Consider the following 24,718-nt stretch of genomic DNA (forward strand, 5'->3'; position numbering starts at 1 on the left):
CTATGTTAATGTGAATGTAAAAATGGTAACATGTCCACAATTCGCTGTTGTATTTTTTTAAACATTCCATTGTCTTAGAGCTACTTGAGTATTTTGTCTTCTGGGATTTTTTTGTAATGTTTTAACTTATTTCAAAGTTTATGTTGTTTCTTTGGATTTTTATGATATATGTACTTAATATAAATCAGCGGACTCCGTTAAAGATGATACTTCAAGTTTGAAAGTCGTTGAAAAATAGTTCCCACAGCTGAGGAACAACGGCAGTAAAGCCCACAATTTTTTCGTTTATTCGACAAGTACTCCGTTGTGACTATGATGAGTAAGGTTAAGTCATTGCCAACCTAAGATGTAATCTTAGCTTAGATATCACATTTAGTGATTAGATATAATATTTCTCTAAACATTAATACACAGTAACAACTTACAATTAATAAAATAGTATGTCAGTGGGTCGTAAATTTCGCAGGGTAATTTTGGGAATGTCAGGAGGGATAGACAGCTCAGTAGCTGCTTTAATTCTCAAAAAGCAAGGTTATGATGTAAGTGGACTGTTTATGAAGAATTGGAACATAACTGACGAAACTGGAAATTGTTCAGTAGATCAAGACTTTCAAGATGCAGCAAGAGTGTGTTCTACACTAGGTATAACACTTCTAGAAGCTAATTTTTCTAAAGAATACTGGAACTATGTATTTACCGATTTGATTGACCAATATCAAAATGGACAGACACCTAATCCTGATGTTCTTTGTAATCGACATATAAAGTTTAACAGATTTGTCAATTATGCAATTGAAAGATATGGAGCTGATGCAATTGCTACTGGACATTATGCTCAATCATCATTTGGGTCATTTTTAGAGTCTTATGACAAAGTTAAAGGAGTTCACTTATTAAAAGCTGTGGACAAATTTAAAGATCAAACCTTTTTTCTTAACCAAGTTTATCAAGATAGTTTACAAAGGACAATGTTTCCTTTGGGATCATTAACTAAAGATCAAGTTAAAAAAATTGCATTTGAGAATAATTTTTTTCACTTACTTGATAAAAGAGAAAGTACAGGAATTTGTTTCATTGGGAAAAGAAAGTTTTCTTCATTTATTTCCGAATATCTACCTGATACTGAAGGTTCATTCATAGATGTCGATACAGGTTTGCATGTGGGGCGTCACCGTGGTATACACCACTGGACATTAGGCCAGCGTTGTAGAATTGGTGGAAATGCAGATCGTTTCTATACAGCTAAGAAGGTACCAAATACTCAAGACATTTTAGTTGCAATGGGAAAGAAACATTTGATTTTATGGAGCCAACACTTAACAACAAGCCAACCTAATTGGATTCATTCGGTTCCTAAGATTTTAACTAAAGGTGGTGTTCTACATTGTGAGTTTAGATTTCAGCATACTTATCCATTAATCCCTTGTAAAGTAATGATGAAGGAGGATACATCTCTAATCATCATATTGGAAAAACCTTTGTTTGCTTTAACAGCTGGACAGTATGCAGTTCTTTACAAAGATAATGAATGTTTAGGTGGTGCAAAAATAGAGAACACTGCTCCAAGTCTGTATACAATAAGCAATAATTGTAAGTATAACCAATCAAAACATTTTTAGCAAAGAATTAGTGTGTTGTTTTCCACTTATAAGTAAGTCCTGTTATGGGCATATAATATTTCAAGTACACAATAATTTATTTACATAATAATTTTTATAGAGTTTGAGTTGAGATTCATATGCCATCCCCGTATTGTTATATCAACACTATGCAATATAGCTCTATAATATACTCTACATTCTGATATTATTATTCAATCTCTGATATTTTAACTTATGCAAATGAATACCTATTAAGTAATTAATAATACAATTATAATCAAAACCAAATAAAATTTAGGAAAATGGTACTTTGGTATTATCAAGGATTTATGACTTGTTGAGAAAATTGTTTGTCATTATGACGATTGGTCTTGTGTTCTGCCTAACGAATTAGAGAGAAGGCAGCCACTCTGTCCCTATCTACTATTTTATATATATATCGTTCAACATGGTCTGAAGTCAGGAAAGTACTGATTGGATGTGCCCCTGGCCATCAGAGCGGGCTTCAGTGGCACACTCTTCTGACATAAAAGAAAAACATCCCTTGATATAGTACCTAAATTCAAGCTCAGATCACGTGAGTGCTTTTAAAGGTTATCTTTTACTTCCGCAATAATAAGAAGTAGATAGGGACAGAGTGACCTACTTCTTGTCGACATTGGTCCTTTTGAGTGGCAGAAAACAAGAACCGATCGTCATAATGGTATGTAATTTTCACAGTAAGTGAAATAGAATCTGTTCTTTCTAATAATGTAGTTTTTTTAGGTAACAAAAACTGTTATAAAAAAAGTGGTGTCCAGATAAAACCAAAGTACCAGGAAAATAGTGACGGTTGGCATTTCCGTTAACTTTCTTTCATAGTTCTTTACCATGGCCTCCTCTTGCCAACAATACAGTAGTGGTATGACGCTGAAATAGTTACAATACAATACAAATGAAAATTTAAAGGAAAATGAGCAGTAATAAAGATAAATAGGTGTTTGAACATGTAGTATAACATTAATACTTGAATAGACTGCCAATAAACCAAGATTGTATCCATAAAATAAAGTGAATTGTAATGTAGTTTATAAATAAACAAGTGAGGAATAAAATTTTTAATACTAATCAATTTTGAGTTTTACTTAACCTTCTAAAAAGTTAGCATTTTGAAGGTATGTGTTTTTATAGTTAGCTGTTGATTTAATATAGCAAAATACTTTGCTGCAAGATACAAGTTAATAGATGAAGAAAAAATCCTGCAATACCAATACACCTGATGCAAATTCTTATGATTGGCTTTATGGCCACTGCCTTACAGAAGGCTGTTTCATGATCCCTTGTCTTAAATAAATTTTTACCGCACAAAACGTGAATGAAAATATAAAATGAAATCATGAAGTTTAATCTGAACATCTAAACCGTAGGCTCTAGATTGATTACTTATCATTCAGATAAAGCTTGTAGACATATTTCATTAAATTTAAATTCATAATTACTTGGTTAAATTTATAAAAATGTATATAATTAGATCAATATGTGTATATCGGAAGTTTCAATTATAACTGTATCTAGGCTATAATTCTATATTTATGTTGTCTGTTCGTTTCTATACTGTACTTGTGGATTTAAGCACAATTTCACTGGTCAAATCAAATAGATCAGATCTAAAATCTAATCATTGTGTGAAAGTCTACACACAATTTGTTTGTTTCAGAATTTTAGAAGTGCATTTAGAGCATAAGGTTCTATCAGTTTACATTATAAACTGTGTAGCATTTGTCTAAAAAAAAACTCCACCTCAATTAATACTTAAGATCATCACAATCTCTGACTCTTGGAGAATTAGAGATCCTCTATATAGGATCCGCTTCCTTGAAAGGAAATTGGTGATCAAGGGCATTAACCTATTTAAAACTCTCCTCAACTAAATTTTTGAGAGTAAAGTTGAAATGTCGATTCACCAACCTCATTACAGTGTCAGGGATTGTTTTTGGTTACCCAGTCAGGCTAATGATAGTAACTTATAAGGTGGAGATACATCAGTGAATATTTTATGTTCATACCCTAATTAATCTTAAGTTTTATTTCATTAGTCTGTAAATAATTTTCTTAGGTTACATATTGCATAAACACACCATTACAAAATTGATGTTATTTTGCATTGTTGTTCTGTGCTTGAATAAATAAAAACAACAACGATCAAACTAATTAGGCCTACATTTTTATACAGTTAAATTATTTTTAAAATTGCATTAACATACTTTTATTGTAAAATTATTAATTTACCTTACCTTATTTAGTCTTGCAAGTTAAAGAATCTTGGCTTATGAAGTTAAGTTTGTTTAATAATATAAATACCTTTACACGTAATAAAAGATTACCATCATCACACCCCTCCATCTCAACTCCTAAATTATGGTGATAATAGAATAAATACAACATTTTTTAATATTTGTTTATTCAATAATATTTATAATAAGAAATATACTTTACAACAATATTCATTAAATAAGGTATTTAAACAAAAATTAATATATATTCAAAACCATTGTTGCCGCCATCTATTATACAGAGCATGAGGAATTTTTCCTATACTATATAATTTCTTAATAAACTCCACATGCCTTAAATTGTAGTCTTTCAGTAATTCAGCCAAGAACACTTTTTCATAAAATTGTTTTCTAAACACAGAGGCTTCTAAAACTATTTTCATAATTTCTCTAGTCTGATTGAAGTAGGCTACCACTTTGGCGACATCAGCTTCACGGCCCTCCTGCAAAATAATAATAAAATTATTACTGGTGCTGTTTATTAACGAAGACATTTATGTAAGTGATGCATAGCACATGACATTTACTTATGACTATGGCGTCGTCCAATTTAGTATTTAAAGGGCATGTAAAATTCTGTACGATTGTATTTTATTGCCGGGATATTAAAAAATATTGTATAAACATGTTTTCAATCTGTGCACTTTTTATTTAAATTCTCTATTAAAAAAGATACTTTTTCAATGCCGCCTAGATCATGAAATCACCTAGGTACCAGACCTGCATAGCATTTCTTAAAATACTTAAAATCCCTAATGTTTGATTTCATGACACAATTTTATATCTCAAAGATTGTAAATAAATATATTGTATTCTCATTCTTATTCAATCGGATAGTAAAAATTGAAATTCTTTCATACATATTACACGCATATGCTGTACACATGCAGTGGTTACAGGTCAAAAATGTACAGCATTGCTCAAAGAGATCATTAACTTTGAGGAATATAAAAAGATAACATTAACCCTTTAAGGAGTGTGTGTAAACCTTACATAATGAGTAAGGACGTCATATGACGTATACTCTTATAGTGGCCCAAAAGAGTACGGACGTCATATGGCGCTTGGGCCCTGTAGTTTTGTATCATCGTAAAATGCATTGCTATTAATGATTGCCTATAAGTAGATTAGTCTGTAAAGTGGTTCCATCTATCGGCAACATACTTAACTTCCATGTTTGATCTTGCATTCACTTGTAATCTGATTTTACCACCAGATCTCAGTAGCAACTGACTCAAGGTCGCGTTGTGCACGAATTGTTTTGCTATCAGAATATGCCACCACATTATACTAGCCATTCCTTGTATACTTATCTGTTGCTATATTTATCTTGTGAGAGTGTGCTATACACTCCACTGAAAGGGCACAGATCTCACGCCCAAAACTGAACAACACACCAGCGTACATCTGGTAGACACTTTATTCGTCCTCTGCCCCAAAGTTAAGGACTAAACAGGAAAATCCAAAGGAAATGGTCAAGTTTGTTTATACTCTCAAGAAAGACCGAAAAGGCAGAAGGACACCTCTTACGAGTGCTCAACCTCTTGTATATCTTGTGTTGCTCTTTGTATATATCCCTATTTTGAGGACTTTCATACTAAGAAAAAGTCTGAAATATTGACTTGTAGAACATGTTGTCCTTTTTATTAAGCTTTCGAATGTAAATATACATTTTCTAAGAGATTTTAAAATTTTTTATTTTTTACTCTTTTTGGTAATTTTTTAGATTTCATCCATCACTCATTTAAGCCTATCACAAGAAGACGTCATATGACGTCCATACTCCCTAAAGGGTTAACATACATCAGGGTATTTTGACATACATTCCAATGGAAGAAGGGGTTATATGACTGGATTCTAGACCGATCATTCTACACCTTCAAAGCATTTATTTAGACTTTAAATCCCTAATGTTTGATTTCATGACAAAATGTTATATCTCAAGGATTGTACATAAATACATAGTATTCTCATGGTTATTCATACGGATAGTAAAAACTGCAATTCTTAAATATATATTACACACAAAGGCTGTACAAATGTAATCGTTTGAGGCTGAAAATGTACAGCATTGCTCAAAGGGACCATTAACGTGAGAAATATAAAAAGGGAAATATTAACATAAATCACAGTGTTTTGACATGGCCATGTATTAAAACCAGCATAGTAAAAAAAAGTCCATTACAAAATTATTTCTTTTATTTATTGAAAAGAATACATGCTATACCTGATATTTCTAAAATTGTTACCATATAAAATGACAGAATGATTTTTGAAACTAAATCGCATTGTATATATGAGGTTAATATCACAAAAATACAAAATTGATCACCATTAACAGTTGTTTGTAACTCATACTTATAGGATTGCAATGGTTGTACAGATAGACAAGACAACCTGAACGTTTTAACATATAAAAACATCAAATACTTTCATTTTGAAGCTGGCAGTGTAAGGTGTCTATTAAACATTAAAAACAGTTACGAAAAGCCACACACAACTTATTCGGTTGGAAGGATTGATTCAATGCGAATATTGAGTTTAGTTCCATTTCATCTTCCATTTATTGCAGTGTCTGAAATCTGAGAGATAGTATAAACTTGACTCCTGGACTCTGGAATCCATATCCGTCCAAAGAGACAAAAAAATCAGTGACAAAGATGTTAAAATCGAACTCTGTTGGACGTTTCAATATCAGAGATATCTAGGATACAAAAGAGCTCGATCTGGTTTACCCAGAAGCTATCCATTGTAATTTAGATAAAGAGGTATTCTCATTTCTCTCACCAGCTGCAAAATTGTACTCAATGTCGCATTAGGTGTCAATATGCTGGGAGTCCTACATTACGTTGAGTCGTACCATCCACTCCATAGCTTAAAACTAAGTGGCAAGGCAATGCAACTGACATTATACATCGAGCCCAGGCAGAGCCTACAGGAAGGCGAGTTTTTACTGGTATGCCTGAGCTTCTTGTCGCTTATCATTGGTCCGAGCTGGATTACTCCGACCTGGCCCTAATTCCTTTCCTTATTAATATAAACTTACAATAATCACCTCTAATACAACAAAATAATATTGTTCTATCAGAAAATAGTCTTCTGTTTTCTAATAAATTGTTAAAATTGACGCTTCAAAATATGACCCTTAGGAACAAGTTTAAAAGAAGACAAGTAAATCATTAAAGGTTATAGACAAATAAGATTGTAACCTGTTCTGTAGTGGTGTACTCTCCGAAGAGACCGACGTAGTCAGTGGTCTGTTTGAGGTCTGCCAGTCTAGTCTTGGCGAGATTCGTGTAGTCTGCTACTACACTGTGGCAGTTAGCAGGCACTGAAGGTACCTGAATACACAGTTGCCTTTTAAATACAATGTTATGGCTCAGTGAAAATGTAAATATTAAGTGAAAGTGACACTTGTGGTTAAATATACAAACTTGTTGTTGATAATAAGTTAATTTTGGTTTATTTATTTATTTATATATGGTATACACCATTTTATAACATATGTTAAATCCGATTCAACAAGAAATAAATGATCTTATAATACAGTATAACAAGCAATAATATACTTAAAGATAACAAGCAATAAATAAATAACAACAACTTATGAACAATTAGAAAAATATGGCAATAATCATAGCAACGATGTGTGTGTGTGTGTGTGTGTGTGGGGGGCATGAGGTGTGTGTGCGTATATATGTATGTGTGTATAATATAAATCTAACTTGCAATAGAATATGAAGTTTCAACAAGCAATAATGGATCTTATAATATATTAAAACAAGCAATAAATACATTTATAATATTTAACAAGCAATTATAAAACTTCTGATTACAGTACAATCACGATGCCAGAATGTGTAGAGAAGAATCACTCATGCACACAACTTTTGTCATCACACTGACATGTGACCCTCTAAAGGCGTCACCAATCACTCATCACTAACTCCATCATTTGTAGTAAGAAGGCGCACAGCTTGGCTACAAAATCGTGCCACACCAGAGAGAAAAAGTCTACAGATCCACCTATCTCATTGCCGAGTTGCAAAAGGCGTGGGAGCGTACTGCGTTGCTGGTATAATAACGTAGAGTACTGAAGCCTTGAGTTTGAGAGAAACAAGTCCTGGGATCTTGTACGACCAGGAATGTGAAAAGGAAGCTCCTGTAACAGCTCAGGGCAGCCCACAACACCATTGATCAACTTCATGAGGAAAACTGAGTCTTGAATCCTTCTGCGAATGTCTTAAGTCATGAAGACGGAAGTGAGACTTCAGTAGTGGTACATTGACTTCAAGGTAGTTGTATCCCATTCGGCAGCCAAAAACTCTAATGAAACGGACCTGGACTCTCTCAATATCCGATATGAGCATAGATTGATACGGAGCCCACACAGAAGAGTTATACTCCAGGAAGCGAACGCAGTAGTGTCTTATACAATGTTACTAGAGAGTCAACATGCAGCCCCCCAGAGAAACGAAAGACGAAGCCAAGCGTGGAGTTGGCTCTCCTGCAAATGAACCATACATGCTCATCGGAATGGAGAGTTGAAATAGTTTACAAACACCAAGGTCCTTCATCTTCCAGATTCTATGGAAAAGTTCACTGCCAAGGTAATAGTCATGAAAAAGTGGATTCCGAGATCTGGAAAAGGTCATAACTGAACATTTTGATATGTGCGTTAAAAACATAAGAGTTTTTAAAGCACAAGTGCTCCACTGCCCTTAATGACGACCTGAGATGGCCCACATCATGGCCCGAGGAAGATTCCAGAAAAAGCTTCACATCATCAGCAAATAGAAGATGTCTGGCGGTCAGGGCATCACCAATGTCGTTGATGAAAAGGTTGAAAAGGAAAGGTCCCAGATGTCACCCTTGAGGAACTCCTGACTCAGCACTAATGGGGTGAGAAATATCGGTACTACACCTCACCCTCAGCGTTCGACCCTGAAGATAGGATTGGAAGAATTGTAGGAGAGAACTGGAGAATTCTAGAGAGTCCAATTTAGCCAGTAGGTGCTTGTGACTAACCCGGTCGAAGGCTTTGGTGAAATCATGATAAATGCAGTCCACCTGCCGACCTCTTGCAAATGCTGAGGTAATGTAGTGTTGAAAATGATGAGGTTAGTGGTTGTGGATCTCCCAGAGCGAAAGCCATGCTGCTGCGGCTCTGCTAGGTGTTTAAGCTCAAATTCAAGTCCATCTAACACCAGACTCTCAAAAACTTTGGACAATGTGTTTAAAATAACAATCGGTCTGTAATTCAATGCAAGGGTACTATTGCCAGATTTGAATATGGGAACTATGTATCCTGTCTTTAAGCAGTCTGGAAAAATACCTCTGGAGAAGAATATGTTGAATTAAATACATAAATGAAGAGAAATCACCACAAAGCTTTAAAAATATGAATTATTGTCAGTATTAATTAAAGTTTAATGTTACGTACCAAAGAAAGTTTTCTTGATAATGTGACAGACAAAATTTATTATATCATCTGCCAACCCTCCTTTCAATCAATGACCATACACCATACTTTGAGAGGATTTACTCACAAACATAATAATCCATTGTATTGCCAACCCTTGTGAAACTATTAAATGTTTCATAAAAAACCTACCTTATTGACATGGATCTTGAGACATAAAACCGGCTCAAAAGGGACCATCTCCGATAAGAAACTGAAGAGAAATTTGAAGGCCGATGCTGGGCGCACTTGTAGGCCACCGAACCACGTTGCGTAGGAACCAAACACTTGCATGTTTTCTGTACAACACTGTCGTGCACAGAGAACTGCAGCAGACAACAAACGTGAGTCCTTGCTGGAAAACGCCTGTATCATCCAGTTTTCCACTGTAGCTGCGGACATACTTTTTATGAGTAAAATTTAGAGACTGAATTGATTACGTTCCTACCCGTGTAATAGAAAGCAGTATGTTTAAATAATACTTGTGTAAAACTGCCAATGGATTTCGTCAAGGAGTTCCCCCAACACACCTCATAGCCTACTCCCACGACTAACTAAAGCTAAAGATGAGTAAAATGGCAGCTGACATACATGGAATCCTAACCTATAAAATTGGATATCTAATCTATAAACTAAATACAACAATCTACAACTTGGCACATAACATGACCAATTACCAATGAGTTTGTAGTCATAGATTTGCTTGTGATGGTAATAACTTGTGTGAATTTTGTGTGAATTTTTGTGTGAATACAAAGCCGCTACAACAGGGCACATCTACCATATGAAAGTCTACAGTTTATACTACTTAATAACTCATATTACTTCCATTCGTATGTTCTAAGTTTCTTGTTACGAAGTTACCAATCAGTTCATTATCATAGATTTGCTAGTAGATTGTAATAATATCTTTTTTCCTCAAAAATTCAAAAGAGATCTGACAAGGCACACATACCACATGAATGTACACAATCTATACTACATAATATTTCCGCTTTTATGATTGTAATCATAGATTTGCTTGTAAACTGTAATAACTTCCTTTCTATTAAAAAATACAAAATGGCTCCTAAAACGCACAAAATACCACTTGATAGTACACAATAAACACTGCAAATTAACATATAATACTTCCAATTTTATGTTAAAAGTTTTTTGTTATGAGGATACTAATTATGTATTACATAGAATGACAAAATTATGCAATTTAAAAACTGTATGTGTTTATTTTAGTTCCACATCAAAACATAACCTGGTCAAATCCTTCAAGATTCACTATGTCTTTATTTATGCAACACAACAAGTTACAATATACTTTGTCAAACTATTAGACAGTAATACATTTAAAAAAATGTCAATATTATAGACATGTTTTAAAAGTAACAGGGATCTTGCAAAAGACATGAAAACTTACAAGTTAATGACTTAGATTAATAGAGAGTAGTCATAGAAAAGCAAAAAATCAAAAACATAAATTAAACAAGAAACATAAGAACATAGACAACTAAAAACTAATAAACAATGTAACAATAATATAAATATTACAAAATATGTAAATTAAGTAGTTAAAACTTATAAGCTGAATTCTATAAAACTAAACTTTAAATGTAATGGTATTTAAACAAAATCTGACGCAAAAAGGTTTTAAGAATTAAGTACAACTTAAAACTAATAGATTCAGACAATGCTGTTTTCTTAAATTATCATTTTGCCCATCTACAATCTTTATACTTTCGAAATAGTAAAATATATATAATCCAACATCAGCCCTATGTTTAAATATCTAACATCCATTACTTTACTAGAAACCAGATACTCTCTGAAAGACATACGACTAGAAATATACAAATGAACACTAGTTATAAAGGCGCAGTGTTCTTCAGATAATTGCCAAAGGAAATAAAAGTTGAAGAAGATAATGTACTGTTCATAAGAAAATTCATGCTGAGTAAACCTGTTTATTCATTAAAGGAATGTAATGGTTCAGCAGGCATTACTTAATGACAATCATAGTTTAGTTTTATTTAGACTTATTTAATTTTTATCATTACATAAGCTTTATATGATTATTCATATCGGCCTCTAGTTTGTCATACTACAAACCACAATATCAGTTGAATTATCTATTTTGGGAAGATTATCATGAGCCAATCAGAACAAAATTACTTTGATAAAAAAAGTAAATACCTTTAAGAGTTTCAGCTCCTTGTGTACTTGATGAAACAAACACTGAAACAGTTGTCAATAGCCAACGCCAGTTGAATTGCTCTTCAAGTACGATTTTGCTCAATTCATTTATAACATCTTCTGCTGGTAACTTTGACAGAACCTGAAACAGAAAATTACAGTGTGCAATGAATTTTCTTTACAGAGAAGTGAGTTGTTTATCAAATTTGGGGGCCAATTAAAGTTTGAATTGTTTTATAATACCACCACAGTTTAAATTACATTTAAAGTTGTTGTAAGGCAGATAATTCATTCATTCATTCACTAGTGTTATTTTGAGAACTTATGAAACAAAATCATAAAACAAGTTATGAAAAGGATCAAAAAACATCAACAACCATGATTAACATAACATTTATTAGGTATTGTTTTGTCTGACCGAAGCCCATTACTGGTAACCAAGAGATGACATGTCAAAACCAGCTATTGGTATTTCCTAATGGGCTTCGGTCACACAAAACAAAACATAATAAATGCTATATTATACCATGGTTGTTGATGTTTGTTGATTCTTGTAAAAAACTTTTTTTATGATTTTGTGTTGTAAGTTCTCAAAATAACTAGTGAGTGAATGTTTTATCTACCTTACAATAACTTTAAATGTAACAAACTGTGGGAGTTTTATAAAACAATTTAAACTTTAATTGGCCCCCAAATTTGATAAACATTAGAGACCTTCTAGTTTGTGCCATTCTTCTCCTTTTTATAATACCTTTAAAATAAGGTTTCACTTGCTAAGGTTTCCTATTTAAATTTTTTTACTTACCCAAAATACTCCTTTTTGAGGGGCAGGAGTCAAAAATTTTCATATGTTTAAAAAACTCTTCAGTTGGCCATATAAACATCCTCTAAATTAAATCACTCTATCTCTATTCATAATAAAGTTAATAGGGTGAGAGAGAGAGGGGGGGGCTTTTAAGACACTTGGTATAATATATCTCTTTACTTCTGGATATGAAGAGTAAAGAAAAAAGTACACCATTCCAGAATTTCTTTAAACTACAAAAATTTGTAGTTTAATGTTACTCAGGCCTATAAAAGTAGGTAATTAATAATTCTTTTCAAAATTTTAGAAAGGCCATGCAATCAGTGGCACACAAGAGAGGTGTTGGTATGCTGATGATCTAGTCTGCCATATTTCACTGTGAAAACAATTTTCAAGAAATCCCTGTTGATGACTAACAAATTATAAAATAACTGATATTATTTCACTCAGATGATATTGGTTGGTATAAAGCTAAAGCTTATCAACTATAAAAGCAAAATGCACCAACAAAATTAATATTTTTACATTAACAATTAATATAGTAAGTAATGTAACTGAATCAGACCCTATATGATTATCTGACAATCAGTATTGAGGATTACAGATGAATGACGATCTTCATCAATCCCTAATAAATCTGTGATGAGAATTTTGATCTGTCCTGTTTGATCAATTTGGTATAATTTATCTAGGAAAATCTAGTTAGTTTACTTTTTACAATTAATTATAATTTCAAAATCAAGGTTTTTTTTTTAATTCTCAATTGTACATTCAACACTGTCATTTTTGGCAGTGAAAGGTTTGGAGTGGAGATCAAGCAAAACCCTAGACAATCAATAAAATCAAACAATAAAACGCTCTTTCAGAATATTAATGCTATGTCTCTTCTTCAGTCTATTATTCCTTACCTATATGTTTACTGTCAGCATTTTGAGAGTAAAATTGTATGACTGAGCATCCAAAATCTGATAAGGGGCTGAAAGTAATTTGGTCATGGTATCAATTATTTATTAATTACACTATGTAACTGAACACTGTTTACACAAAATGTCCTCTTTAGCATCATATCAATTGTCATACCATAAATCATACCAATTCCAAAACCAATAGATGATTCACTTAATTATTTTGTCATTCTTAGAATGTTCACCAGCATAATGCTGAATCTAGGGGATTGAGAATCCTCACTTAGTCAAGTTCAACACCTGTCACTATATGACAAGTCCTGTTTAGCATTACACTCAACACTTCACCGTCTTCAAACCACTGTCACTCTTGCATCGTTCATCAGCATACAAACTGTAATGTTGAAGTCAGGAAGTAAGTCTAGTCCTCAATGTATACTCGGTACCTGGCAGTACATTATATCATTATCTCTCTCTCAATTGTCTGTCATGTGTTCTTGTTCCAACAGAGAGGTGAGTAAATTGCCAATCAACAATAGTAATCTTTATAATTTATTGTATTTTTTATAAAAATTCTTTCAATAGATGTCTCTTTTTAAGATTTTTTCATAAGACCACTACTGGTCAGCAAAATCTCTATACCTGGCTTTCTGGTTATCATGAAATTGGAGCTATAAATTAATCCAAAAAATAGAATGGTTTCTTGGTCACAAAATATTTTAAGCAAATTCATATATGCAGGTCAGTACAATTCATGTTAAAATGTATTTTATTACCAGTTTAAAAAATCATCTTCAGTCCATTGGCTAAAAAAATCATTTGCAGAATAAAATACATTACTTAGCAAGAAATTGTGTAGTTTTGATTTAAAAAACGTTACTCTATGTTTTTACTTTAATTAGTCACTTATTCATTAACCTAAATGCAACATACAGAGAGATTTTTCACTTTTACTTGGTCTATGTTGAGGTAAATTTATAAAATGGCTACTTCTTGTATTGTAAGAGAGGATTTCATTTCTGAGCATAGTTCTGTTTTAATTATTTCTAAGATATAGCAAACACTGCATCATGTTAAGACAAGGCAAGGTGAAAATCTTAAGACATCTAAAGATATCCCTACATCGGACAAGCCTTCATGCTCCAGCAATAATACGGATAGCCTTCTTCTGCATTATAAATACCTCTCTTCGACTTTTGAGGTTCTGCCCATACAAGACCATGGGTAATATGTACTTGGAAGATACCACAATAATTATAGAGTAGATGCCATCCTGGTCCAATTCAACACAGAGCTTAAATGCTTTGACTGAGTTTACTTTTGCAACCAATTATATGCCAATTCCAACAGTGTTGGGTCAAGGGTTACACCCAAGAATTGGATTTCTCATTAATTGCTTCGGTTTTTCTTTAAAACCACAAGAAGTTGTGTTTTGTTAGTATTTGGTACCAATTTATTAGCAGTCAACCAGTTTTGAATAAGTTTTTTTATTTAATTTTGCTTGTACCAATGCTAACCTGTTACTGGGTTATCTATTAATGATTACAGTGTCACTGGATAGGATAACATCCACAGGTACGCACTTACTCAAATCATTTGTCATGACAATAAAAAGTAGAGGACAAAGTGACTGATAAAAAAAAGAAACAGATGGAATATCCATGTCATGATCAAATTAAAATAAAGCACTCTATGATAATAATAATAGTAGTATGATGCTATAACTGGGTGTTGGTCTGATCCTATCCCAACTTTGGCTTCACACCTCATTCCACATTGCTTAACCCTGGTTGTATAAAGGTGCAGTTGACTAAAATTTTAACAGAAAAACAAAATTGCCTTAAATCACAAAAGCTCACAATTCCCAAAGTTTCTAAACATGGCAATGCATATTTTCCAATTTGTTCATGATGGATTATCCAGTAAAAGTGTTATTACCTTACTAATGATTTCAGTGGTCACAGGAGAAGATTTGCTGGTTGTATAAAGCTCAGATTGATCCCGTATAGCCTCTTCAACCGTAACTCCTTTTCTCACAGACTGTACAAATGTTCGTAGCACAGACACACAGAACACTTGTAGTCTGGACTGTACACAGACAGAGCTGCCCAATAGCTTGGAGAGGAAAGGTACTGGTATCTCAGGAACTGAGGAATCTTCAAAGAGCCTATCAACAAACTTACAAAGATCTTTGTTATTCAACAATTACTAAACTTTTTTTTATTTTGCATCTGCTTACTGATTATAACTAATTTTATTTTTGTCTAGAAAATATGAAGTCAACACTCCCAGCCACCTCACTTATCAACTTTTGTTGGGTTTGAAATAGAGTGGTATGGCAATTGTCTACAGCAGTGCAATAATATGCAACACCTGTACTCATTTGACAAAGTCAATGATGGTGTGTTGTACAACTGGCAGACATGACGTCATATGATTGAAAATAATATTAGTGATTAGTTTCAAGAACTATTATATTGTCAATAGTTTGATTGGTTTTTTTTTTATTTTGTAACTTTTGTGGTTCAAAACGTGAAAGGATTTATCAAAACAATACAATAAAAATCTATACAATTTTCAACATATTGAATTCTAAAATATTCACCTTCTCCACGACGGTCTCCAACAGTTGCTGGGCTGGCCCATAGACATGACGAGAAGTGTGAGGACCAAGATTTACCAGAGTTGCCAACAGTCCAGCCACAGTCTCTGCACAGTTTTGTCGCAAGGTCTCATCTTGACACCAAATCTGTTTCTCAAACTGGTCACTCAGGCCAGCAATTAAATTTGTTTTGCTATAAAACAATGAAGTAGCTGAAGAGGCTATAATAATGAGTTATACTTGACAGTTTACAAGAAAAAGTTTATAGAATTTATATTGAGATTCTTGTAATTCTAACATGGCAATTCAATATCGTTTCAAGAGAATTATATTAAGTCAATGGTAATAATTTATAAATAAATTTGGTTTTATTTAGTCTTCTTATCTATAAACTAAGTTAGATCAAATAAACATATCAAAAATTACAAAATTGCATATTCTCATCTATTTTCTAAGGAGAATAAATTGTAAAATAAGGGAAAATATTCAAACAAAATTCAAGAAACCATTTTAACATACTGGAAATATAAAATGAAAGTTTACATTTCAAAAATGGGATTTTTCGCTACTTTAGAGAATAAGGCATTTTTGAAATAAGGATAAACCTACATTCATATCAGGGACCCTAAGAATGTCCATGTAAAATTTCAGTGCAATCGGTGCAATAGTTTATGTGAGAAAGCAAAACAAACAAAGGCAATATCGGATTTATAACATTATTAGGATTAGGGTATTTCATGTATAATGTTAATTTAAAAGCTTTTCAAAATGTGATGAGTTATGCTTTAAAAATATCTTCTGTGCATTAAAAACTTCTTAAATTTTCAACAAACGTCGAAAGGTTAGCTGCAACGAAACCGTTTTCATTAACAAACTGTTATTGTTTTGCATTGATGGGTTTGTGCTACAGACAGACAGGGGCCATCCCTAAATTACATAATGCCCCAGGGAGGGAGAGGGGTTTTCAGCAGCGTTATATTTGGGAGGGGGGTTTCAGCAGTGTTATATTTATGTAAAAATGTTATTAATGGGATTAATGTTATTGTTACAAGTCCATTACAAGGTGGGGATGGAGGTCTGAAAACCGATTTTAGCATTATGTAATTTAGGGACGGCCCCTAATCATTATATTTCATTTACATTAGATTTATCCCAATAAAAAAAACATTGTAGGTAATTCTATCACAATGAAGCTTGTTGATTATAAAATTGGAAGTCAAAACTCTAACACGTATCTGGCTGTCTTGGAAACAATTAAAAGTGAATATTTATTTTGGTTTTGGATGTCTTGCTTTTGAGTACTGTAGTACCATCTTCAAAACATTTACTTAACAATACTACTGCCAAAGTTATCGAAAACATGAGGAACATATAATTGGTATCATAATTGGTAGAATGGTAATTCCTACAATGAGTTGGCATGATCTGACACAAGCTAGGGTAATGACAAATTAACACATAATGTAAGAACAGCCAATTGAAAGGGAAGAATTTAGTTAGCTGTTTTGTTCTACTGGGATGATTTTGCAAGCTAAACAAAAGAAACATCAAGAAGGTCAACATCAACTTAAGATTGACATTATTCATGTACAAAAAGATAATAGATACTAATTTGTTGAGAAACTAAAACTTTATGCATATTAAAATATGTACCTGATGCACAGTGATTCATCCTCAGACCACAAATAAACTAGATGTTTAATTGGTTCCTACAACAAAATATGTGAAGTGTGTAGTACTTAGTATATATCACTATAATACAGTCATGCTCAGATAACACTAATTGTGCCAACCGGATAACCAGAGATGATAAGATTGAACATAAGAAAATAAGACTGATGTTAAGGCAGTACAGTAATTAAATGATGTTCAGCTTCATCTTGTTTCCAGCACTCCAATTTACAGTGACAAGGTTTGTTTGATAATTCAGTCTCTTAGTTTGTTTGGAAAATGTGTTTTAGGACAAATATTTAATTAATTAAATGTAGCCATTCATAAAAATCAAAGCATAAAGAGGAGACTATCAGGAGAGCAAATACAAGATTCAGAAAGCTAAAAGGATTTTTTTCAAATTCTGGAAAGAAAGTAACAATCAAATTCAGGATAATTTTATTGTAACAACAATCAACCTTATTAGGACCTACAAAGTCAAAGGCCTTTGAAAAATCTGTTGTTTGTTTCTAGAAAATTATATTTAGGAAAAGAAATAACACTTTTTACCAACCTTTCACTAAAATATGTTGTTGACAGTTTCCAGAAGACATGAAATCCAATACTTTTCTAAATACTAAAGCCTGAGAAAAAAAATCAAGCAGTTAACAATGATGGCCTTGACAGTGGGACCATTATTGACTGGACCATTCACACAATTAACTCTACTTTTTGTAAAATGTCAATCCTTTAAGTTTATCACAATTGACTGTAATCAATGTTTTATGTCAATACTTACTAGTAAATATGTGTAGTAAATTGTACTAGGCCTTGAGACTGCAACAGCCATAACAACTCTAAGGGAAGAAGCTTCTCCTGCAAAGAAAAACAAATTACATTAGCCATGTTTAAGCCCTGAAACATTTTGTCACTATGATTAAATACATTTTATTAAGCAATATAGTGTAGCAAGTACGCTTAAATATTAAAATACTTATAATGGGAATTTTGTAGATATTTGAAAATTTTTAAGTTAGCATGCATAGATAAAATAAAGTTCTGAAAGTGAAATACACAACAATTTAAAACGTATGTAACTAACCCACTATCACATACATTCAGAATTGTAATGTTTTAATCTGTTTAAGTTTATCACAAATATTATATGAATCTACTAAGTACCTATTACAAAATTACATCATAATAATTTTTTAACTAATCGAATAAAATAATGATACATTTAAAATTTAAACAAGATTGAAAAAATATATACATTACAGTAGGAAAGATTTTTGAAACAACTAAAAATAGCTTTAATTACTCAGGAAACTGTCAGCATTTCTATTATATCATGTAATTCAGAGGGATATTTCAAAAATATATTGAGTAATGAAAGTTGACACGTATCTTCATTTCACAAGACTTAGTTCGATGATGGTGCATGTCCCTCTATAGGACATGGTTGAGCATGATCAAAGTCCATAATTCAAGGGATTATCTCAAGAATAATAATAATAGATTAATTGTGAATTTCAGCAAAGCCTATTATGTGACATATGGTCTAGCGTACTCCTCCATTGTTTAATGCCAGGGGTAGGATAAGCAGACCTGATTTTTTTATTTCGATATTGGCAAACAGTATTACTTAATTATAGCTTTCGATGTAACCAACCGATACTGATTTTTCAACAATAACTAACTAAACTATAAACACTTTTTCATATAATAAATATATTTTTTATAGGTAATAACAGACAGTCGAAAGCTTGTGGAGGGCCGTGAAACGAAGTATAAAAAGTGGCATATCAGCCAACTTGCTTGCAGATCATCTCCGTGAGTATTTATACAGAATAGAAGTACGGTTTTCCAGAGAAGATGCTTCAACAACTTCTCGAAACCGGCTAATCATTGCTACCCAGAAAAAAATTTAAATAATTAAGCATATTTTGTATTTCTTGTTATAAATGTTTGTTATAATTTCATTATTATTTATGACTTTTTCCTATTCCCAGTTCTAATCGTTTGTTTGATCATTAAAGCTCATTTATCTATAATACAAAAATGAATTGCAAAATGTGTTGGTAAGCGCATAACTCAACAACGCCTGGATCACTTTGATTAATTCCTTTTGTAAAATGTTCATTGAAATTCATGGAAGGTTTTTATGAAGCAAAATATAAGAAAAGTTACCTTGAATATTTTTAAATTCAGAAAAAATGTAATTTTTACATTTCATAATCCAAATTAAACTGGCACTAAACAGCTGTTAAACCTTCAGTTTTACGTCGACAAATTGGCTGAAACATCTATTTACATTTAAATTTGATGAAATATTAAGTAAACAGTGATTGATCAGTAGTGTAATGCAGATAGTAAATATGAAGTTAATATATAAATTTTAATCTAGATTGCGCCAGTGATGGATTTAAATAATCTAATGCATTTTAAATATTATTTAAACACTGTTATGTAACCAACCTTAATGAACAAAGTTATGAATGTTTTCACATAAGTTACTTTAAACTGGTGGGCTTCCTTGACATTGTGATCTGGCATTTTGCCATTAGCTTATGGAAAAACAGATAAATGAATACTAACATGCCTAAACGATTCGTTGTTTCCCTGGCTACAGTCCAAAAAGCAAGGCTGGTATAATGCAAAACTTTAATAACGATTATTTTGGAACGTTGCAAAACCTTAATAAGGATTTCCCCTTTATACTGAAAGTACATAGGAAGTAGGAGGGACTTCCCCCTAGGTTGTAATAGGCTTTTCAGTCCTACTTATGTGTGTATTTTCAGGACAAGGCAAACTCAACTATGTCAACACGATTTTGACCAAAATAGATTTCCGAGAACTAGATAAAATCGAACATATATAGTATTTTGATCGAGGCAAATATGGCAAGCTAAACTGTGACATAGTAAGTGAATTTAAACGGTCCTTAAGTAGGCACTTTTTAACCGAAGTAGGCTTCTCGACCCTACGTAACTATATATTTTTCTTTGTCAGGACAACAAACCTTAGGTATATGACAAGGGCAAGAAATAGATGCTTTTTGACCGAAGTAGGTTTCCAAGACCTGTGTATTGTTTTTTCTTGATCAGAGTAATAATGCAGGCTCAGCTGTGACATTGGAAATATAATTAATTTGAACCAGAAATGCTCTTCCACGTGCAAAACATGATATATTAATTAAATTTAAACTTTGATACTATTTACCATGAACTTAAATAATATCTACTTGATGTATGTCTAATTACGTTTTAAAATTTTCATAGAACTCCATCATATTACATCATAAGTGCTTTTACTAAGTAATATAAGGACTTTTATGACTATAGATATGTTGATATGATTTATAAACACGTTATTCGATAAATGAATATTAAGTATCGATAATTGTACCAATTCATATATAAAAATCGGGTCCACTTATCATACTCTCTAACCCAATGCCAGTAAAATATGTATCATAAGTGTTTAAATAAAGAGATTTTCTAAACCTGGTTGGTTTATACTGTCTGATTTTAAGAGATATTAACTATTACATAATAAACACTATAGGCCTAATTAATCATCATTATTTTTACTTGACATATCTAGGCTACTTTAGTTTATAAATTATTATATACAACCATATAAAACTATACATAATCAGGCTATTGAATTTTACATAAGATCAGAACAAATTCATCAATTTAATAATTTTTAACTAAATATAAACATGTTTATAAATATAAAGGCAATGTAACATCATATATTGTCTAAAGGGGTAGGGTACGATAAGCGGACCCGGGTTTTTTATATCGAAGAATGTAATCATCGATACCTAATATTCGCATCTCAAATCCTAGACTATCAATCGATATAAAAGTAGTAACTATAGTCCTCAATAACAATCGAATATGTTTTAAATTAAAATATGGATTTAATATTTACAGTAATGAAACAAATTATTATAAGCAAAATTAGGAAACCTGAAGACAGCCATATTTGCTCCTCTCACAGTTACAGTTGTTTCTTTCCCACAAATTTCACTTAATGGATTTTTCGGTACGAGTCCAACATGTTGAAGCCACGTAAAACATGTCTTATATTTCAAAGCAATGTCGTGTAGTTTTCTATAATAGACTGCCAATTTTAATAATCAAATGTTACTTATATGTAAAATTGAAATATTACCTTACGTGTATTATTTGAAAGTATTTACAGCTGTTGATATAGATTATTTAAGTTATTTATTCAAAATAATTAATCAGTATCGATTGATTATATCGGTGGTTATTATTAAGTAATATCGTTTGCCAATTTCGATATAAAAAATCGGGTCCGCTTATCGTACCCTACCTGTCTAAATTAGTGTGTCAATACATAACACAACACTCCCATGGTTTACATAAAGCAGTATATAACAATAAGCTGAATAACACATACTCTAACACTAGACACTGTACTGCTTGGGAGCTGAGGATTTAAGTTAGTTATGAAAATAAGAGAATGTAATTACAAAACTTAAAGAATTAAATTAGATTGGTTTTGTAAATCTTAAAATGACAATCAGTATTAATATTTTTCATCTGCAGAGCAGTTATATGATACAATATCAGTTGGTTTTAAATAATTATCTCCCTATTCCTGCATAATACTAATTTTTCCCATGGGAGGGATTCTCACCAGAGGGGACACCTATTAAGTTAATAGATCACATTATGTCCCTCCCTCAAAATGTCTGAAATGTCAGTTTAAAAAAAAATAATAAAGAAGTAACTTATTCTGTCAATTTCTCAATCTCCACTATGGTAATAAGTGGTATAGTAGTTATAACTTAATGGGTAGATTATTTAGGATATAAAACAATTAGGGCATAATTAGGCCTACCTGTAATCTGAACCATGATATTATTAAATTATGGTCATAAGATGACAAAGCAGTTAATAAATCTCGAAGAGTACTCAAGTCACTTGTTGAGTATGGTTCTTTAGCCTTGGCACAAATTTCGGAAGGGAAAAGCTCATATACATGCTTCAAAGCAGCTAACCTAAGTGTCATGTTTGTTACACATCGATGGATACATAAAATGATACACAGTAACTGAGAACAAAGCAGTAGAACAGTAAAAATAAAATGTTTAATTACTAGTAAAACAAAATAAAGTCAGACTTGCTGTCCATCACTTAATTTCGTTAAAAATTCATTTAAACGCTCCTGTCATAGTAATTTGTAGATTTGTACTTTTTGTTGGTACTGTTTTCAAAATACAAAAACCGCGGCAAGGCACAAAACGTCATAGAGTAAAATGACTGTTGTTTATCCTTGAAAACAAAACCCCTTGAGTAGGCTTCATAAGCTACAATCTTTTTCACGAAATAGATTATGTTATATTTACCAAACAAAACCAGATAAACATTTGATTTACAGACTACAATATTATAATTTGAAATATTTTTGCGTGTGAATAATTGTAAGAGACATTTTGTTTTTCAGCGGAAACATTGTTATCGCCCGATTTTGTCGCCTAAATGTGGCAAGAATGACTATTTAAATGCGAGAAGGGTGACCCTTTCAATGTTAAAATTACAGTTACCGAAGTTGTTATTCGCTTTTCCTTGGTTATACTAAATAACTTCGCAGACCTTTGAAACGAATGAATAACTCCCTCGCGATACCTGTAGTATGAAAGAGTAGCGTAGCCAGGGAGTATCGGGATGTATATCTCCCCTGAAATGTTGGAGGAAAAAGTAGGGTATTTTAAGAACAGTATAAATTCAGTAGACCACAAACAAATCAGCTTAAAAAGTTGAAAAGTACGCTATAAATTATAACTTAACCATAGTAATAACTAATTAGAAACTATATCGTTAGTTACCTTTTGGTAATAATTAGTAGAGCCTAATCATAAATTATTACTCCATGAGTAATATTGAGGATGAACCCTAGTTCTGAGTCTTCTGGTAATTTGTCAGGGGGTTTGAGATTTGAGTACTGGGTATTTGGCACAGCCTTTAAATTCTGTCAAGGGGAGCTACGTCATTGAAAGTTTTGATGGCGAGTCGATAAGAATTTTTCACCACAATATTTGTGGTATTCGACAAAAAATGGATATACCTTAAATAAATTTATGACTTGACAATCTTACATACTATGTTTTCTGAAACCAATTTTATGCAAGAATGACATGGTGATTATAATCTTACTGAATGTAATTAAATTTGGACTTAATGTCCTTCCATGCAGAAGAGAGAAGTATGCATATTGGTTAATCATATTACTTGCAGTTTGAATGAGTTAATGTGTCAGTGTTCTGTATAATGGTGTTTATCAGTTGGCAGCGGCTAGGCATTGTTTGAGATGTTGCAAAAGCCCCTTACTAATTGCAGAATATGAAATTCCAAAGTACCACCGCGAAAGGTTTTTTTATGCACTGTAGGTCCAATGTCTTGATCAAACTGCAGATCGGGAATATTTTTTCATTGTAATAGGGGATTATAATACCACATATACTGGGGGGGGGGGGGGAAAAAAAAAAAAAAATGAATGAAACAATTTAACAGATAGTTTCTATATATCATGGCATACCAGGGATTATCACATAGTTAATATGTGCACTCAAGAATTTAAGAACTCTAAATCAGCTATCGACAACATATTTTGTAATTTAGTTTTTATTTAGTAAATAGTCATGTTTTAATTGCAGCTACTTCGTATTACTAGACACGGGAGACTACTATTAACGTACTTCCATTAAGTGTAGATTTGGGATCTAGATATAAACTGTCACCTAAATTTCCTCCAAAACATTCATAGCTTTCGGCATTATTTGGGAAATAATAGTTTCAGTGAATTCCTAATATTAGTTGAGGTTTACTTTAACATTTTCTCCCATTACTTAAAATCGAAATTGGTTCTCGTTCTGTCGCATCTACGTTTATATTTAGTCCTGAAATGTTATTCCTTTTTAGACGAATTACATTTTTTTTATTCGGCGTCCAACATGTCAAATAAAACTAACACTTTATGGAAGATCGTAATCAGCACACTTGATGAAGTTTATAATTCATCTCTTTTTCTCAACGTGGGCGAGAACTTGTAATTTCTTTGATCAGTCAAGAAATTTTTATTTATTTCTTGGAAAACGGAGAATGAAAGTTGTAAGGAGATTTTGCTATGAAAACTAAAAAATCGTCTAGAGAAG

The 24,718-nt window shown here is 32.3% G+C and overlaps 2 protein-coding genes across 3 annotated transcripts; one reads left to right on the forward strand and one right to left on the reverse strand.

The window, feature by feature from the left end:
- The first annotated feature begins 281 nt into the window (after nt 1-281).
- On the forward strand, nt 282-19,493 carry LOC124375168 (mitochondrial tRNA-specific 2-thiouridylase 1-like). Its single transcript, XM_046833277.1, has 2 exons — nt 282-1,590; nt 19,268-19,493. Exons 1-2 carry the CDS (start codon nt 441-443, stop codon nt 19,303-19,305), a joined length of 1,188 nt encoding a protein of 395 aa, XP_046689233.1. The 5' UTR covers nt 282-440; the 3' UTR covers nt 19,306-19,493.
- LOC124375167 (Fanconi anemia group A protein homolog) lies at nt 4,025-22,529 on the reverse strand. 2 transcript variants are annotated; one of them, XM_046833276.1, is made up of 9 exons: nt 22,405-22,529; nt 18,323-18,399; nt 17,527-17,582; nt 15,877-16,066; nt 15,210-15,449; nt 11,562-11,703; nt 9,528-9,700; nt 7,123-7,254; nt 4,025-4,356 (listed from the first exon to the last, which is right to left on the reverse strand). In XM_046833276.1, exons 1-9 carry the CDS (start codon nt 22,418-22,420, stop codon nt 4,123-4,125), a joined length of 1,260 nt encoding a protein of 419 aa, XP_046689232.1. In that variant the 5' UTR covers nt 22,421-22,529; the 3' UTR covers nt 4,025-4,122. The 2 variants fall into 2 exon arrangements, with proteins under 2 accessions (XP_046689232.1, XP_046689231.1); XM_046833275.1 differs by having other exon boundaries at nt 9,528-9,766.
- Nucleotides 22,530-24,718: the final 2,189 nt, after the last annotated feature.

Source organism: Homalodisca vitripennis, unplaced genomic scaffold, assembly GCF_021130785.1.
Source record: "Homalodisca vitripennis isolate AUS2020 unplaced genomic scaffold, UT_GWSS_2.1 ScUCBcl_14576;HRSCAF=25407, whole genome shotgun sequence".
Taxonomy (NCBI): Eukaryota; Metazoa; Arthropoda; class Insecta; order Hemiptera; family Cicadellidae; genus Homalodisca; species Homalodisca vitripennis.

Bases quoted from the DNA above. Each gene is read 5' to 3' on its own strand.
- LOC124375168 (XM_046833277.1), top strand. From the start codon at position 441: ATGTCAGTGGGTCGTAAATTTCGCAGGGTAATTTTGGGAATGTCAGGA. The intron at 1,591-19,267 runs GTAAGTATAACC...TATTTTTTATAG, and splicing joins GTATACAATAAGCAATAATT to GTAATAACAGACAGTCGAAA.
- LOC124375167 (XM_046833275.1), bottom strand. The intron at 15,450-15,876 runs GTGAATATTTTA...GATCTTTGTAAG, and splicing joins TGGAGACCGTCGTGGAGAAG to TTTGTTGATAGGCTCTTTGA. The intron at 4,357-7,122 runs GTTACAATCTTA...ATTATTTTGCAG, and splicing joins AGTACACCACTACAGAACAG to GAGGGCCGTGAAGCTGATGT.